Source organism: Rosa rugosa, chromosome 6 (genome assembly GCF_958449725.1).
Source record: "Rosa rugosa chromosome 6, drRosRugo1.1, whole genome shotgun sequence".
Taxonomy (NCBI): domain Eukaryota; kingdom Viridiplantae; phylum Streptophyta; class Magnoliopsida; order Rosales; family Rosaceae; genus Rosa; species Rosa rugosa.
Window position 1 is genome coordinate 49,258,239 of NC_084825.1, and position 17,687 is coordinate 49,275,925.

General features: G+C 37.4%; 3 protein-coding genes and 1 long non-coding RNA gene across 5 annotated transcripts; 2 read left to right on the plus strand and 2 right to left on the minus strand.

The window, feature by feature from the left end:
* The first annotated feature begins 63 nt into the window (after positions 1-63).
* Positions 64-1,196, plus strand: LOC133713467 (uncharacterized). Its single transcript, XM_062139506.1, has 2 exons — positions 64-457; positions 784-1,196. Exons 1-2 carry the CDS (start codon positions 199-201, stop codon positions 948-950), a joined length of 426 nt encoding a protein of 141 aa, XP_061995490.1. The 5' UTR covers positions 64-198; the 3' UTR covers positions 951-1,196.
* Positions 1,197-5,181: 3,985 nt separating this feature from the next.
* LOC133713344 (uncharacterized) lies at positions 5,182-7,406 on the minus strand. The gene is made up of 3 exons (XR_009847938.1): positions 7,142-7,406; positions 6,459-6,526; positions 5,182-5,414 (listed from the first exon to the last, which is right to left on the minus strand). It is a non-coding gene; the product is annotated as an uncharacterized LOC133713344 (long non-coding RNA).
* A 1,446-nt stretch (positions 7,407-8,852) lies between these two features.
* On the plus strand, positions 8,853-11,656 carry LOC133717594 (GTP-binding protein YPTM2-like). The gene is made up of 8 exons (XM_062144313.1): positions 8,853-9,030; positions 9,398-9,470; positions 9,891-9,938; positions 10,016-10,063; positions 10,452-10,523; positions 10,636-10,791; positions 10,896-10,999; positions 11,230-11,656. Exons 1-8 carry the CDS (start codon positions 9,017-9,019, stop codon positions 11,321-11,323), a joined length of 609 nt encoding a protein of 202 aa, XP_062000297.1. The 5' UTR covers positions 8,853-9,016; the 3' UTR covers positions 11,324-11,656.
* A 2,989-nt stretch (positions 11,657-14,645) lies between these two features.
* Positions 14,646-16,821, minus strand: LOC133718257 (probable transcription factor At5g61620). Of its 2 annotated transcripts, none has more exons than XM_062145084.1 (4): positions 16,403-16,821; positions 15,603-15,817; positions 15,261-15,518; positions 14,646-15,105 (listed from the first exon to the last, which is right to left on the minus strand). In XM_062145084.1, exons 1-4 carry the CDS (start codon positions 16,707-16,709, stop codon positions 14,809-14,811), a joined length of 1,077 nt encoding a protein of 358 aa, XP_062001068.1. In that variant the 5' UTR covers positions 16,710-16,821; the 3' UTR covers positions 14,646-14,808. The 2 variants fall into 2 exon arrangements, with proteins under 2 accessions (XP_062001068.1, XP_062001066.1); XM_062145082.1 differs by having other exon boundaries at positions 14,646-15,108.
* Positions 16,822-17,687: the final 866 nt, after the last annotated feature.

A 17,687-nucleotide genomic window follows, 5' to 3' on the forward strand; every position in this document is an offset into this window, starting at 1 on the left:
CATTGTCACAGTACTTGAATGAACAACGCCCACAAACACAACCACTATATCCACATGTACAAACCCTTTCAAATTTACCCCTTCAATAACCTTTCTTGCTGGCTAGTTTTTATCATAGTTGAGTCACATAATTTTTACCATTCTCACTCTTTTACCTTCAATATTCAAGTGATCCGTTGGAGTTAGTAAGCTAGAAAGATGCATAGATCGGCAAGTTGGACCAGGGCGGATGAGTACTATGCGTCGTCACCGTCGCCAGCAAAGGGCCCGTCGGGGCTGCGAATGTCGGTGTCATTCTTCCAAGGGAGTGATAGTCAGCTGCCGATTTATGATCCGCCCATAGCCGAGTTGGCCAAGAAGGAAAAGGCTCGCGTCAAGTTTGCCGAGAATGCTGTCCATGTTATCCCCTTTGTGCTTCTTCTATGCGCTTTCATTCTTTGGTTTTTCTCTAATCCAGGTAAGTTTTGCGGATCCAGACTATTGACTAGTAAGTACATTTTTGCATGGTTAGGCCGGGCTAGCTCTTCTCTAATGTTCATTGTACAAACTTCTTTGAGACATTTTACTAACACTCTATCCGCATAATCTTGCTAAACACACAAGATATAAAATTCTTTCATCGCTTGCCATTATACAATTGGGCTAGTTGCCTACGCTCACCCTTGAATCCGGCGGTTGAATCTCTAGCCATTACTTGTGAATCAGTGATCGGCTTTTTGGTTGACAAAATGGTAAACTGAACTGAATTGCTTACATGTTTGTTTTGTTGGTATTGTGTTGCAGATGTAGATGTGAGGATGAAGGATCCAATAGCAGCAAAAAGTATTGAAGGACTGACATTAGAGGGGGAGATTGAGAACGATAGCGATGGCACTCAAACAGGAGCTCTACCCATTGTCGATTTGGGACTAGACACCGATCCAACAAAGCAAACCAAATATAAAAGATAGAGCTTATTGCACGAATTGCAGAACAAAATTGCGGACTATATATAGTTATATACAGAGATGCAACTGTGATGATTACTTACATGATTTTCTGGAAGTAAATTGGGTGCATTGAAATAACAAATGTACTTTTCGTTTTGTATTTTCCCATACATTGTTCTGAAGCCAAATTTATTGATGCTTTTTTGGTAATGTAAATTTATGGAGTACATTAGCTAAATTAAAGAAAAATGTTTTTCCAATTTGCAACTCTGGTTTCACAGATAGATGACGATATCTTTTTTTGGTTACTTTAGACGAATAGATATAAAGAGTGGAGTTAAACCATATAGCATGTTTGCTGTCCTCAGGGACGACAACTTTAAGAAAATGTGAGGGACAAGTGGATCTCAGTCACCTATTAAATTTAAATATCAAAATTATAATAACTTGAAACTATGCATTAATTATCTTAAGCCATTTAATACACTTGTCCCTCACAGTTATTTAAAAAAACTATCCCTTAAGTGAGTAGCTCTGAACTAGAGGTGGCAAACGGACCGGCCCGGCCTGACCCGGCCTATTTTAAGCGGGCCTAGTCGTGCTTCATGCCGTGTTTGGGCCGGCCCATTTATTATCGTGCCGGCCCATTTACTTAAACATTAAGCCCGGTCCGGCCCATGGCCCGAGCCCATATCGTGTCGGGCCGTGCTCGTACTGGGCCAATAAACGGGCCGTGCTCGTGCCTACCCACTATAAAGCACGATTTTAAAATCTTAATTTGAATAAATAAAAAATAATTTTATTTAACTATTTAGAAAATTCAAATAAATTAAGTTCTACAATGTTTTTATCAATCTTAGCTTTTTAAGATTAGTTTTCTAATAATTTTTTATATTCCACTACAAGAAAGAAAGAAAGAAAGAAAAAAATAACTCAAAATATATTGCTTTTAGTATATTATTGTGAGATTAATCTTTATTAATATAATGAAGATTTAGTATCATATTATTCTTTCCTTCATTCTATAGTTGTATTATTATGAGATTAGTCTTTATTAATAAACATATATTTAATATTTAGAAAAAATACTTTATGTCAAAACAAGGATAAGGGAAATGATGGAAAATGTCACATTGGAGAGTGAAATGATAAAAATGTCACCTAGTTTCCTACTTGATAAAAAGATCCACAATGAATTGTTAATAATATTAATTTAGTCCTTATGAATAATGAGATGATGTTAAAAAATGTCAGTTTTTAATTTTTCTGATACCCATTCTACCCTTAAAGCCTAATACACGTTTATAACTTTAATACACTAAACCCCAACCTCTCTATCTCCGATGTCATCCAAAACCTACGCCTCTGATGTCCTCCAAGTCTCCTTCCAAATCGAACAGCTGCCGATCATCGCTGCTCTATCCAAGTTCTTCTTCTACGTCCTCTCTCAGAGCCTCGTCGTCGATGTCGCGGACTTTGAGGCTCCGAAACGGCTCAGTTTCGATTCCGGAAGTAGTGTGGTTTGGGTTTCGAAGGTAATTTGCTGTATCAGAGTAGAGATTTGGCTTATCGAATTAGAAATTGGGCGATTGGTCATAGCGACTTTGATTTTGGAATTGAGTTTTGGATGAAACGATTAACTGTTTAAGTTATTTTCGTTAATTCTGGATTTGATCTAGAACCAGAATTATCAAACTCGTGATTTCGATCTAGAACTATCATGATTTCTCATGTATAAATTGTAGGTTTATCTATCCACAGTTTTGATTTGTGTTTAATTTTGATGGTGAATTTGATAGAAGTTTAGGAATTATGAAACATGTTAGTTTTTCTTTTCTTCAATTGATGTGCTTTCATAGAAATTGTTGTTATTCTTTTGATTGATATAAATTCTGTTGAAATTAGACGATAGATATAGTTCCTTGATTATTTTGATTTAGTTGCTACTGGACGTTGGAAAAGAATTGGTCTGAGATACAATCAAAACAATAATGGAATGTAGAAAGTAGGGAGAATTGAATTTGAGGAGAGATGCAAAAGGTATTGTAATCCTTTGTTTTTCATTTTTGTTAAGCTAGTTGTGAAATGAGCCTAAGGGCCTTCTCAGATATCAGGTATTGCAGGGGAACAAGGCAATTGTAGTCGATGAACCATTGGTTACTAGGGATCGTCTGTATGGTAGATCCTTTGGGGGACTTTGAATTTATGGTGGTCGATATTGGTGGTGTTCTTACAATTTCAAATTCACAGGCCCATGTCATGGAAGAAATGGTCATTTCAACGACCATTGGTATGGATGGAATTTCACTTACCTCCAAAGAGGCAGCTATTGAAGAGTCATCTGTCATTATTTTTCTTGTTGATGGCCAGGTACAGTTTTTGATAAATACTTGTTGGACCAGGTGCAATTAATGTGCTTCTTGTCTCTGCAACATGCTTATACATTATTGGTTGGATGAAATTTTTCATTAGTAAAATTGGTCTTCACACTGTAGGTATATGTGCTTTCGTTCTTCTGATATGACGAGTCACATTTAAGTAGAAGTTGTTTGATCCAAAATGATTAAAAGACAACTCGAAGAATCAAAAATATCATGCAAGCTACAAAGTTGTATATACAGTTCATGAGAAACTAATGGTTGAGTAACACCATGTCAGTTCCTAGATTTGGGTCTGAGAAGTTAGTAGTGGTTGAGTAACTAACGTGTTTAGCAAAGTAAGGAATGACTTTTTTTTCTTTTGTTGTTTTGTTGTCTTGATGTTGCTCATGTAGTTGGTAAGGCATGCACAAGTGTTTTCTAATTAACCAAACAACTCATATTTACTTTTAGTAAATATAATGTTTCTTTTTATTTTGGTGCAGGGTGAGATCATAATTTTGATTGAAGAATTAGGAAAGAATTGGTGGGATAAATTTCGTGTTGATACGTCACCACGGTGATTATGGAACAAATGACAATTGCAGTCCAGATGTCTTCCTTGATTGGTAATTTGTTTGCAACAACGGTAGATTTTCAAACTTGGAATGTTCTTTCACAAGGCAAGAGGTTCCAAGCTGTCATTAGAGATGGGAACAGAGAAAGACTTGCAACTTGATGCTTAAAGCAATGTGGTGGTAGCTATAGAGTTATTTATGATCTTTGTGGTAGATAATACTGGGAATTAAATTCCTCTTTTAAACTGATATCAAAAGTACGTTATGTTCTATGATATTTTTCATTTATACTTTTTTGTCTTTACCGACCTTAATCTTATTTGTTTTATGTTTATGAAAAGTTACTTGATATAAATGCTAATTAATATTTGTGGCCGGAAAAATATTACAATGTAAATGAGAGCTTCTTGGCTACGTGTCACTTTTACATTTTCGGGTTTCTAGCCTAGTTATCAATTAACGAGCTGCATATTAGATATGGCAATGTGACCTGGCCTGTGACTTGGTCAGTGATGTGTATAACTGTGACATGCAATGTGACTTAGCCAGTAACCTGGTTAGTGACATGGATATAACAATGATTTTTCCAGTGACCTCACTAACTAGGGACCTGGTCTGACCAGTGACTTGATCAGTGACATGTATAAGTGTAAAACAGTGACATGGTCACTGACATGCAATGTGACTTTGTGAATGACATGTGTATCAGTGACGTATATCAGTGACATGTTCATGACTGTGACATGATAGTGACATAGCCAGTGACCTGAGGTTAACAGTGATCTGGCTAGTGACTTGGCTAGTAACAAGAGGTTAACAGTTCATCATAGTGACTTTGATAGTTACATGATCAGTGACATGAGGTTAACAGTTACCTGGCCAGTGACTTGAGGTTAGCAATGAAGATTATCAGTTACTTACTGACTTTGACTGTTACATGGTCAGTGACATGTTCTTGACTGTAACATGGCCAAAGACTTTGCAGTAATCACTTGAGGTTAACAGTTACCTGGTCAGTGACTTGGCTAGTTACTTGAGGTTAATAGTTACATGATCAGTGACATGAGTTTAACAGTTACCTGGCCAGTGACTTAAGGTTAGCAATGAAGATTATCAGTTACTTACTGACTTTGACAGTTACATGTTCATGACTGTAACATGGCCAGAGACTTTGCAGTAATCACTTGAGGTTAACAGTTACCTGGTCAGTGACTTAGCTAGTTACTTGAGGTTAATAGTGACTTTTCTACGTACTAGTGATTAACATTGGATATGGCCAGTGACCTGGCCAATGATAATGACTTGGCCAATTTATAAGATGCCTAAAACTTGAATTGTTATAAAAGATCTATAAAGGAAATGTTTCATTAAGGAAAACTAAACATAACAGTGACGCCATAAAAAGATACAAAAAAACTAATTAATTTAGTAATGTTCTTCATCACTTTCTTCCTAATTTTTTCTTTTATCATTGCTGGAACTTCTTCTTCTTTTTCTCACTTTATTCCTTATGTTTTCTTTTATCCCGGCACGTCTTCTGTTTGTAAATCCTGTACAAAGTTGTGAAATAAGATCATCATCAGTGACTTTGATAGTGACATATTCATGACTGTGACATGGCTACTAACTTAAGATTAACAGTGACCTGGTCAGTGACTTCACTAGACAGTGACATGACCAGTGATTTAAGGTTAACAATGACTTGGATAGTGACATAGCTAGTGACTTGAGGTTAACAATGACTTGGCCAGTGACATTATATGAAACCTGTTCAGCATATATTGGACCTCAACACCATCACATCTACTTTAGCAAAGCATAAGACAGCGTCACCAATATAAAACACCATCTCATCTACTTTGCTCAAAGCATAGAAACTAAACATTAACTGTCACCTAAAAGGTGACCTCAAATGCCTATGTCACTGGCCAGTGGCCATGACTTCAAAATGTGACTTAATCAAACCAAAACCAACTACAAATTTACAAGTTATATGACATCTACAAAACCAACTATGTCATTGTAGTCTTTATGTCACCCAAAACAGAGCGAGCAATTCTTACCAAGTCACACTTGATTTAGCAACTGTTCTGGAATTCAAAAGCAACTGATTTAAATACTCAAATAATCAAATGTATAATTGACCAATGACAACTGATCTATATCTGCCAAGACCCTTAGTTATCTGCTAAATGGCTCAGTTGTATGATAGCCTAATGAAACTGTAATGTATTGAATTTGTTAGTTCAGGTTTAACTGTACATATTTCTAAATGCTAAAAATATAAATCAAAGGCCAAATGCAAGTTAAAAGGTAAAATGACGGGGACCATCATTGATTGAAGTTATGCTTAAAAACAACACAGAGTTCCTTTACCTATGATTAAGTTACAAATTAAATCAAATCTCAATGTTATGGTTTTAGATTACATTGGTCCCTGCCATTAATTTGTATGGAAGCCTTGTAAGCTGTATTGATAATTAGCTATGGTTACACAAGTTTGCTATTAAATAATATTAGAAAGCTCATATATAATCATGAAAAACACATTCATAAAACAAAAGAAAAGTGAGAGTTAGAAAGCTGTGATTTACCTTCTTTAAGGTACTGCACTAGTGGCTTGAAGTAACTGGCTTCTGCCATATGAGTTGCAAAATCATCCCTATGACAAATATATATTACACCAAATAATGTTACATGAGTTGGAAGCAATGCATTTAAGTTTAAATAGTTATCTAGCACCGTTTGTCACAATTGAAAAGGAACAACGGTAGAAGAATCAGCAAGCTCTTCAAAATATAAAGATCTTTCTAAAGATTAAAAAATAAAATGGAGAACAACTATACATCTCTAACCAACAGAGATTTTAGACTAATCAAACCTCGTATACTCAATACACTTTATGCAGAAAGATAACCAAAATCATACCCGCAGAACACTCGGAATCAAAACTAACATGCAACTGCAGCTAAATTATGAATATTAATGATGCCAATTAGTTTTCTAGAAACTGTAAATAAAGAGTAAAGCTAAATTTCATCAAAGCAACCAAATCAAACAAGAGGATCAATTTCCAAAGAGTGATTCAAACTTTCCAAAATACAATGATCTTTCCCACCAAAACCGATAACTATACATTCATCTATAAACAAGAGTGATTCAAACTAATCGACCTGGCGTACACAATTAAACCTTAATTAATTCAAAATTTTCAGAGATTTCAGATTAAGAAAAAAAAAAGAAGCAAAAAATTAGATAGAGATGAAAGGTAACCAACCACTAACGATGACATTGTTGATGAGGGCGTCGATGCAGCCAAAGAGAAATCTGTACAGTTGGACACAGTTTTCAAGGGCGCGACCTTATCGGCGCCGATGCTTGCAATGGGAGGATTGGCCTCACGATGCCTCTGAGGCCGGGGATGGCGATGCGGCGAGAGTAGAAAAGGCCGGGCAACACGACACCGACTCTGGAGACGGCGAGGGTGTCGGTGGAAAGGCGGAGAGTACTGGATGGGAGGAGCGTGGGGAGGATGGAGCCGGAGGAGAGTGAGAGTGAGAGAGAGAGAGGTTTTATAACATGACTGCCAATGGCAGGTTTTGTAATTATTCGTATATTCAGTGTCAGGTTGTAAACAGGTGACCTTAATTATCATGAGGACATTTGTGTGTCCTGAATTATAATAAGACACTTTAAAATAACCTTTTTTTATCATTAACCCACAAGGATATAATGTTTTATTTCACTATTTTGATAACATAAAAGAAATAGTATTTGTGGAATTGTCATGAGATTTTAAATAAAAAAGTCTAATATTCAAATCTCATCATTGTGGTTTTTTAATATTTTTAAAAACAAAATGAAATTTTGTGTTTGTAACGGGCCGGCCCACAATATGTCGTGCTCGGGCTGTGCCGGGCCCATTACGGGCTCGGGCCGGGCTGGGCCAGTGGTTTTAGTTGGTAAAAGACAACAGGTTCAAGACAAAGGTATGTCACCGGAGATGGCCTTTTTTCGATTTTTATCATGTTAAGTAGTGGACAAACAAAAATATAGGTAAATTTATTGAACAAATAGAACCCATGGGAGTCCGGGCCGTGTCTCAGTCCCAGTGTGGCTGATCATCCGAAAAGACCAGCTAAGCATCATTGGCTTGGTCAGCCTTTACCTAACCAACTCGTGGATCCACAAATCCGTTATCTCCTCGTGCAATGGGCTAATATTCCTAGGCCCAACCCGACCCGATATTCTAACCTGCTCGGATCGTGCCGGGTCACTAACGGGCTTAGACCGTGTCGGGCTGCTTTTAAGCGTGGCGTGCTCGTGCTTAGCGGCCCGTTTGCCACCTCTACTCTGAACCAAGTAGTATCTAAATCTGAAAACTTATTTACTCATAGTTCATTGTTTGAAAGTTGCTGATGCTACATCCTTACACTGCAAGCGTCACACACAGACATACTTATAGTTTTGACAAGGTTGTCACACTTGCCACAGACATAAAATAATATGAAACAAGTGCAAAAAAAGAAGAAAATATATACACGTAACCCGAAAATTGATAAACCGATGAAATAAAGACGAGAATTAATGGTAAAAGTTGTGATATATCCATTTTGTCTTTCAAACCGCTATGAGTGATCATGCACAGTTATGTAATCTCACATCAACTTCAAGTTTCTTGGGGTTTAACCATTTAGGTACTCTAGCAAAGAATGAATATCATATGTGCAACTCCTTCGAGTTTCGACGAGTCAAAAAATATTTTTTTTTTATAAATTGAATTACTATGGTGACAGAAGCATCATTTTCTCCAATATTAACCAAGTTTGAAAAAAAAAAAAAAAAAAAAAAGTACACACTCTCCAAAATTGGTACTTGAGATTATGGGCCACGATCGGCCCACAAGGCGGTAAAAGTCTTCGTCTCCAAATTATTACGGGGCTTTTGGTTTCACCTCTATATATATCCGCACTTTTCGGTTTCGTCATCACTTTGTCATTTCTGTTTGGTTTTTTTTTTTTTCCAGTTCTTCCTTTTCTTCTTCTTCTTCTTCGTCGTGTGAAAGAATCTGACCTGGTCTCTACGTTCCCTTCTCGCCGGACCGGTCCAATCCCGGTCGAACTCCTCCTACCTCATCAAACCGCTCCCAGCCATGAATCCTGAATAGTAAGTCGCCGATCTCTTTGTATCTGAATCACTATGTCGTTTTCCTGACATTGAAAAATTTAATCTAGATCCGTATTCATTTGTGTATTTTTGTTCAATTTTTATTAATTTTTTTTTCGAAATTCTGTTTGTTTTCTCGGTTTTCGTCTTGAATTGTGGTTATTCCTTTAATTTGTTTAAGCTAATCTAGTTAGATGGTGATTTGAGGTTATTGCTTTAGGTAGACCTTGGTGTATGATCTTGATGTTATGGTTCGACCGAGAGTGTTGATTGTTAGATTGTGTCTAGACTTGTAGAGGTTGTATGTGATTCGGAATTTTGAGTATTGCGTAGAGTTGATTGTGTTGAAATGTTTTCTCGTCTGCAGTGATTACTTGTTTAAGCTTCTGCTGATTGGAGACTCCGGGGTTGGAAAGTCGTGTCTTCTTCTGAGGTTTGCTGTAAGTTTTTGAGACTCTGGCCGTTTAGTCTCTGCCGCATTTTCTTGATTTATGCTGCTGCTAAGAAAACCGTGTTGCTTATTAAATGTGATGCGGATTGTATATGGGTGATCCAGTATCCGATATGTGCATCTCGGATTTCTTATTGAAGAGTTTGAAACAAGTCTTTACGCTGCACACTTGGTTGTTACTTGCTTTAATTAAAATAAAAAAGTTATTCTTGTATATAGTAATTATTAGTCGAAATGCAGCTGAAACAAATTGTTTGTTATGGTGAGTTATGAGAAAACAGCCTGTTGACTTGACCATCTATATCTTCTATTTCTGAGCATCTGCTGCTTAAGTACAATGTAGTTGATCATTACTGGAGCTGAATTCATGAAGATTATTGCTGACTATATTATCTATTTAATGATACAGGATGATTCATATCTGGACAGCTATATCAGCACAATCGGAGTTGATTTTGTAAGCTCTATTCTTGGTGTGAATATCTGTTTATCATAAATATGACTTCCTAATCATTTTGTTTTCTTTTTCTGTAGAAAATTCGCACTGTGGAGCAAGATAGTAAAACAATCAAACTTCAAATTGTAAGCCTCCCTCCCTTCCTCCCTCACTCAAATCAATGTCTGGGAAATTAGGCATTTTGTAGTTAACCAAATCTGAAATGATGTGAAATCTTGTGGCTGGCTGGCTTGCTTCTTTTTTATTCCCTTTTTAAGTACTGGTTGGTGCTTGTTCCGTTTTGTGTTTGTGTCTTTTCTTTCAACATTCAGCAATTTAATTTAGTAGGATCTCTTATTCCATGAGGTTCGTTACATGTTTGCTTTTGGTTCAATTACCTCTCTTTTTGAAGAAATCTGTAGTGCGTGCATATTCACAATGTTTATTTTGCACTGGATTGTATGAAATGCTTCGATTTACTCCATCTAGCTTATTAGAATTATTTTTCATAATTTGTTCTCTGCTGACTTGTAGTGGGACACTGCTGGACAAGAACGTTTTAGGACAATTACTAGTAGCTACTACCGTGGGGCACATGGCATTATAGTAAGTTTCTTCTTCTTCTTCTTCTTTTTCCAAATCTTTTCTGTCAATACCGTGGTCAGGATCAAGTTCTGGTACAGTGGATTCTGTCTAACAGTTTTGGTGCATGTTGCAGATAGTCTATGATGTGACAGACCAAGAGAGCTTCAACAACGTGAAGCAATGGTTGAGTGAAATTGACCGTTATGCCAGTGAGAACGTAAACAAGCTTCTTGTTGGCAACAAGTCTGACCTCACTGCTAACAAAGTTGTGTCTTACGAAACAGCTAAGGTGAAAAATTGTATACCCTCTTATCTGCCTGTTTCCATAATATTGTCCAATGAACTCCTCAATATTTAAATCACTATTTCCTGATTCCATTGGTTTGTTGAAAGGCATTTGCTGATGAGATTGGGATCCCTTTCATGGAGACTAGTGCAAAAAATGCTACTAATGTGGAGCAGGCTTTTATGGCAATGTCTGCTGACATCAAGAATAGGTAACTTTTGTATATCTTATGTTTGTGTATATTTTCCTCACTTCCTACTGTTGTAGAAAAAGAAAACTTTCAAATGGAACATGATCTTTGCACTGCACGGTCTGGTGCAATTTTGAATTGAATGAACTATGAAAGGATTAAATTCATCGACTATTGCTTTCACGACATAATTGTTCTAGAAGCTGTCTGGCCTTTCCAGATATATAATTGGTTTTCGTTACATATTGCAGGATGGCAACTCAACCAATGAACAATGCGAGGCCACCAACAGTGCAAATTCGAGGACAACCTGTCAACCAGAATTCTGGCTGCTGCTCATCTTAATTGGTTTCAATGCTGATCTTCTGTGGCATGCGCACATGTAGGAGAAGGCTTCTCATTCTTCTCTAAACTGTAGATGACTACTTGTGCCTTCTGAAACCATATATAATGACTTGCTTGTCAGTTGTTTTATAAGTTACCCTCAAATTCCATTCTTTTTAGTCTTTAACTGGTATGTACAAAATGATGTTCAGTTCTCGGCCACACTTCTATGTTTTCTTCTGTTTCAAGTGACTCGTTAAATTGGAGTTAGTGTTTCGTGTGGATGCTTAAAATGAATCTGTGCTTCTGATTACACTACATTGATCATCTATTTAATGAGTGCTATCGTTTTCACTTGGTTCCTTCTAAAAATTTGACTTTCTAGCCTATCATCTTTGACCTCTTGGATCATTAATAACTGGAATCAAAACACGTGTATTAGAGTCCCGTTTTATCTCAATAAGTTTGAAAGATAGGGAAAAATGCTTATTATCAATTTAAACAAAACTTGCTGATTATCCAAGCAGGTTTTCAATTGACACAAATCATTTTGGATATGGATGTTTTGGGAGTAATTAATTATTTGAATGCAGCAGATATAAATTGGTCGATTGAAGGTGTTTTGGTTGAAGAAGTGCGAATTCTTTTCCGCTTTTTCTCTTCAGTTATATGTACATATAGCCCTAGGAAATGTAATTATGTAGCGCATACTTTGGCAAAAAATGCACTTTTGTTTCCTGCATTTCAAGTTTGGGTTGAGGAGGGACCACAATGGCTCTCCCGTGTACTTATTTCTGATGTAACTATCTAGATTGCTTATTAATGCAATTCATATTTCTCAAAAAAAAAAAAAAAAAACAAAACTTGGAAGAGTTCTTTTTGGCGTGCGCTTGTGCCGATATTTCATTTGGAGCAATCCATGTCAAATATGAAAACAAAAGCATATATCTGGGTTTCAGAAGCTCTAATAAATCTCTATTAGACTATAACATCAGTTCTCAAACCTTTGAATTTACAGTTGAACAGTACAATTTGCACTGAGTGCATCCTCTTCTGTACTCGTCTTCAGTGTTTGCAATGAGTCACAAAAACATTTTCACACAACCCAATTGGAATTCCCGATTTAGGCGGTGGCTTTAGAGAAGGAGGTCGCAGCGTCTCCAGAGGCTCCGAAGAAGGTGGTCACCTTGAGGGAGTTGATGAAGGCCTCATCTCACTGAAAGAGGTTAGTCAGGGTGATGGATCAACAAGATAAAACTACCATGTGAAGAAACTAGTCACGGTGATGCTTTGAGATAAAACCACGAACCACCATATGGGAAACACTGGTTTCTTAACACCAAATCTTGTGGAAATACCTTCTTACCAACTCCTTCCATTCCAAAAGTGAAGCACATACTAATTAAACGCCTGCATTTCGGAAACCCAACATTAGTCTAAATTTGCATCTAGCTACTAACTCACTAAGTACGGGTGGACAAATCATGTGGTTTCCATGGTGGTCTTTCTAATCAAATTATAAAAAAATTGATCATCATCAAAAGATTAGAATTGATAATTTGAAAAAAAATTCACATTATACAATTTTCTTCATATCAAACAGACTGCTTGTTCTTTGTTTTCGCTTGTCATTCGCTGCGTGCCTGAGGAAGTACTTATGTGCATGACTAGAAACCTGTTGGGGTTCTAGCTAGCTACTTTTTTTTTTTTTTAATCAAATAAGAGATTAGACGATATTAGCTTCTTGGAGGCAAACAATGTAGGGCATAAGTCACACCCTTGATTCTGAAAGAGAGGAGTTTGCGACACTAGCAACTCATCAAAATGAAATTAGTGTTTGGTGTGGATGCTTAAATGAAATATGTATTCGTTTCTAATAATGTCATTACATTGATCACATAAGGTGTTAATTTCTTGTACAGGGACAGCGGGCTTCGTCAGGACCTGCGTTGGCGTCTTGATTACGGGATTGCCAGGACTATTGGTGGCCGTGGCAATGGCGGATTTTGGTCAGATCGCTTGGGGACGCGCAGAGGTGGGGGTCTGGGCAGATGGCTTTGGCGGCGTGGCTATGGAGGGGCAGGGCGAATAGTGGAAGCGGCGTGGCTTGGTGGTTATGGGCGGTTTCGTGGGGAGGGGCGCAGCGGCGGGCTTCTTGATGGTGCTGGTCGACGGCTGTGTGTGCGGCTTATTGGCTGGATGTTGCTGTTAGGGCTTGGGTCACCCTTGTCTGCTGGGCCTTGAACTGGGCTCTCTCTTTTGGGGCTACCCTCTAGGGCTCTCTAATTTGGGCTGGGGTTTTTTAGTCCTAGGCCCATTCCTATGTTATTTAGTTAGTCTAAATTACAATAATTTCCTTGTATTAGGAACTTAGATTTCTAGCGCCTCTCGCGTAGTACCAATGGAGGAAACCGCTACCTCTACGAATTTGAGTGTATAATGCGTAGGTCTATTTCTATGTACCACTGTGGGTACTACTACTATCTTCTTGTCTGTCTATGCCCTTAAATGGCAGCGGAAGGGTATGTAACGGCTTATTCTGGCTTGTGATGAATGACAGTCATTGATCGATTGATTCAAAAAGGTGTTAATTTCTTGTCATGCTTCTGAACTTTGGTTCATTGTTCTATTGTCCCACTTAGACCTTCTTCTTTGATCTCTTTGACATATTTCATTTGGTTCACTAAGCCAACAATTGCAATCATGCTTATACATGTTCGAAGGACTGGAAATCAAGCTGCACATGCGGTTGCGAAGTTTGTAGCCCGGGAACACAGGCGTGTCGAATGGCTAGAGGTTGGGCCTTCTTGGCTCATGTCCATCATTGATAGTGATAGGGTTTTAGCTGAAGAAAATGCTAGGGATATTAGTGTTTGGACTCCTAATGTGTTAGGAGTTCATAAGGCTACGCTGGGTCAGTCCCGTTATATGTAATTTCTTTTTGTATTAATAAAGTTTCTTATTCTCAAAAAAAAAAAAAAAAAAACAACTGCAATCATGCTTATGTGTTTCTTATTCCTAAGTGGTCTTCTAGGTTTAGAATCTTTCTCCCGTAATATGAAGTGTATTTTTTTTTTTTAACAAGCTTTTATCCCCAATTGAAAAAATATAAATAATAATAAATAAACTTCAGTCAACTTGTTAAGCTTTTGGGTTAGCCCAAATGATGAGAAAACGTGCGGAATATACTAGTTCAGGAATTGGTACTCCACTTTCACGGTGGCACTCTACTTTAATTAACTTTGAATCATGAGTTAGTGGAGTATAAATTTGAGTTATCATCTATCCATATAAGGAGGACTATTGAATCCCTATTTGAATATAACTCATGCAAGTAATTTAGGTCATATGATTATCAAAATAACAATATTGATACTAAAAATTTGCCGCATTTGTACAACTCAACACCTCTTTAATGAAATTTGTAGATTATTCTTGTAATACTTCTAAATACAGCTTGAAACTCAAAACTTCAAAAAGAAAAAAGGGATGTAACATGTCATTTTCTATGTGACTCTGATTGCCCCAGAAGAAGAGGATGACAAATTGGCTCCTTGAGATGGTTGTGGCTGCCCAATTTTAAGCTCTAAAGCATCCTTCTTAGAGATCGACGAGTTCCTACGATGAACTCCCATCGACGGACTGCTTGGGAGAGACTTCGGTGATGATGGAATCCCTGATGGGTGAGAAATAACCGGTGGACATGTAGCGAAACTACCACCCTGCGTCTTAAGCATGTAGTGGAAAGTTGGACTGCTATAGTGCATTGCTGCTGTATATGGTACAGTCCCAGGCATTCCTACCTGCTGATGGAAAGATGATCATTAAACTACTTAATTATAAACATTAGTGCAGAAGATCGGTATGCAAAACAGCGTGACAATTGCTGATATTGTACCACTACACATTAATGAAAGTAATCAAAGTACCTAGTCTAGTAATCTTGAAATCTACTTACCATGTATGGGATAACTGGAGCGTAATTAGGAACACTGCAAGATGCTGCAGGCATTTGAGCAACAGGTGGGGGGCTATCCAAGCATAGATGTGGAAATCGGTTCAGGACCTGACCTGGCATGCTTGCCTGTTGCGAGTTCGTAGTTGTAGTGATTTGTGGCAGAACTTTAGAGCTGCTACCTGGTGATGAAGAAGAAGAAGAAGCTTCAGCTGTTTTCGCTGTCGGTGAGAGTGGAGAATCTTGATGAGCATATTGTTCCTACAAGTTGATCAATAACCGATCTGTCATTTACATCACACCAAAATGCACAGTAAGTTACTGATTGAGCAGAGAGGGGCATACAGATAATTCTTTGAAGTGCAAATCAAATAGACTTGTTCTTCGTTTACGCTTGTCGTTGGTAGCCTGCCTAAGAAAGTACTTCTGTGCATGACTTGCAACCTGTGTTGGGGTTCTAGTTGTCACAAAATTTCTTGCAATACCTCTCCAATCGCCTTTCCCAAGCTTTTTCAATCCGGCTAGGAATACTCTATGCTCTTCCTCAGTCCAAGGTCTCCCTGGAGATACATTGAAAAAATAATTCAGAATTTAGTACCTAAACAATTTAAATCCAAAATCATAATATTGCTGTCAATCTTAAAAAAGCCGGTTGAGCTGTAATTTAAGAAGGTTCATAACATTTAAACAAGAAGAAAGACAGTTGGAGAAGCCAACTTATATGGATTAGAAGGGGGGCTTATGTATCAGTTTGAAGACTCATACACAACAAGAAACACTAATATGAATGCAACTTTCTCATCAAAAAGAAAAATTAAAGACTCACAGAGGTGGGGAATAGAAGAAAACCAATCAATTCGAATCCAGAAGACTCGCATGCATAATTAATAGACATTCAAATCCAGAAACAAATTCTACTAATTTAAAAGTGACAATAAAATGTAGACGAAATTTCATCAAGAACTAACATCAACCATAACCACAGAGAATATCACATTTAAATGCAATAGTGATAAACCTATTTCTATATATTATGTAGAAACAAACAAAAGGACCTATACGACATATTCATGATCCCTCCAACCCATCAAGGAATTAATCAGTAGCCATCACAAACTACTTGAAATCTAGGTACAAGTATGTACCTTTTTTTCTTTCATGGGCGGCTTTGCGTTTCTTGTTATGGATGAGGCCGTCGGAGAGGTAGCCAGCATCGTCAGCTCCGACATTGATGTTGTTGTTTTGGTCTCCGTTTCCGGCAGACTGGAGATTTCCCATGCTGAAACTCTTCTTCATAGAATCGTCCTGTCTTTCCATTATGTTCACCCCAAAAAGCTTCAAACAAACCCCCTTGTTGTTATTGTTAACCCCATGCCCTATGTGGTTGCAGGTCCTAGAATTGTGCCCGTTGTGACCGCAATGCGAACACTTTCGTGCCGATTCCTTCACCATTGTAATCGGCAAAAGGAACCACAAAGATTGAAGAAGATGATGACGGAAGTGGTATTGTCAATTGGATACTTGGATTGATAGCTTTTGTGTTTGTGTTTTTTCGTGTGATGAAGTCTTTGAGGTCTAGTATTTATGGGCTCTTTTACCTTCCTTTTCTATAATAAGTCTATGATATTTACATTAGTGTGATAACAAAGCAATAATGAGATGACGCTATTACCCTTACCAACGTTGCCTTGGAGATAGAACAATTAAGGAAAGCACCATATCAAGGGCTGTTGTTCCTTCTATTAGCAGGTCAGCACAAATCCGAGCCGTTGAGTGACTGTAAAAACACCGATTAATTTCTTCTTGCAAAAAATAAATGCCTCGTGGCATCGCGTGAAATCAGTACTAGTTTCACGCGATGATTTGTGCCTCTCTAGAAACTCGGTCTTCCAGCGAGTAGGGCACTAATTTTATCATTTTACCACAAAAAGTAACAAAAGTGGGAAAAAGAGAAAAAGGAGATGTTTTTACCTTTTTCCAGCTTCTTTGTTGATGCCGGTCAAAGACCCAAATTCCAATTTTAGATGTCTAATTTGGGGGATAATCAAAATCTAATCAATACAGCTAATATTCAGTTTCATTAGTATATTGAGATACATAATCAAACGGTGGGAGATATATCCACTATATGAGGGAATAGGAGACAAAATATACTCAAATGGGAAATTTCTAGATACAGTTAATATACTTGAACTAAATCATTGTGATCTGTCTAGATAAATGACTAAAGATGGTGGCGTAAATTACGTTCGTTTCCTAGACTCAATAACAATGTTTGGTCAGTTAATTAGGGATAAGCTTATTTAGTTTGGAAAATTATTACTTTCTTACTTGTATGGCAAGAAACTAACTAACATAGTGATCGATTTATTAAAAAAACAGGTACTCTTAAATTATAAAATTTAAAAAGTTATACTTCACAAGAGATGA

Excerpts from the sequence above, each read along its gene's own strand:
- LOC133713467 (XM_062139506.1), top strand. The coding sequence starts at position 199 with ATGCATAGATCGGCAAGTTGGACCAGGGCGGATGAGTACTATGCGTCG. Across the intron at positions 458-783 it reads TTGGTTTTTCTCTAATCCAG|ATGTAGATGTGAGGATGAAG; the intron begins GTAAGTTTTGCG and ends ATTGTGTTGCAG.
- LOC133717594 (XM_062144313.1), top strand. Across the intron at positions 9,471-9,890 it reads GTCTTCTTCTGAGGTTTGCT|GATGATTCATATCTGGACAG; the intron begins GTAAGTTTTTGA and ends TTAATGATACAG. Across the intron at positions 11,000-11,229 it reads TCTGCTGACATCAAGAATAG|GATGGCAACTCAACCAATGA; the intron begins GTAACTTTTGTA and ends TACATATTGCAG.
- LOC133718257 (XM_062145082.1), bottom strand. The coding sequence starts at position 16,709 with ATGGTGAAGGAATCGGCACGAAAGTGTTCGCATTGCGGTCACAACGGG. Across the intron at positions 15,818-16,402 it reads CGCCCATGAAAGAAAAAAAG|GGAGACCTTGGACTGAGGAA; the intron begins GTACATACTTGT and ends ATGTATCTCCAG. Across the intron at positions 15,109-15,260 it reads CTCCAGTTATCCCATACATG|CAGGTAGGAATGCCTGGGAC; the intron begins GTAAGTAGATTT and ends TCTTTCCATCAG.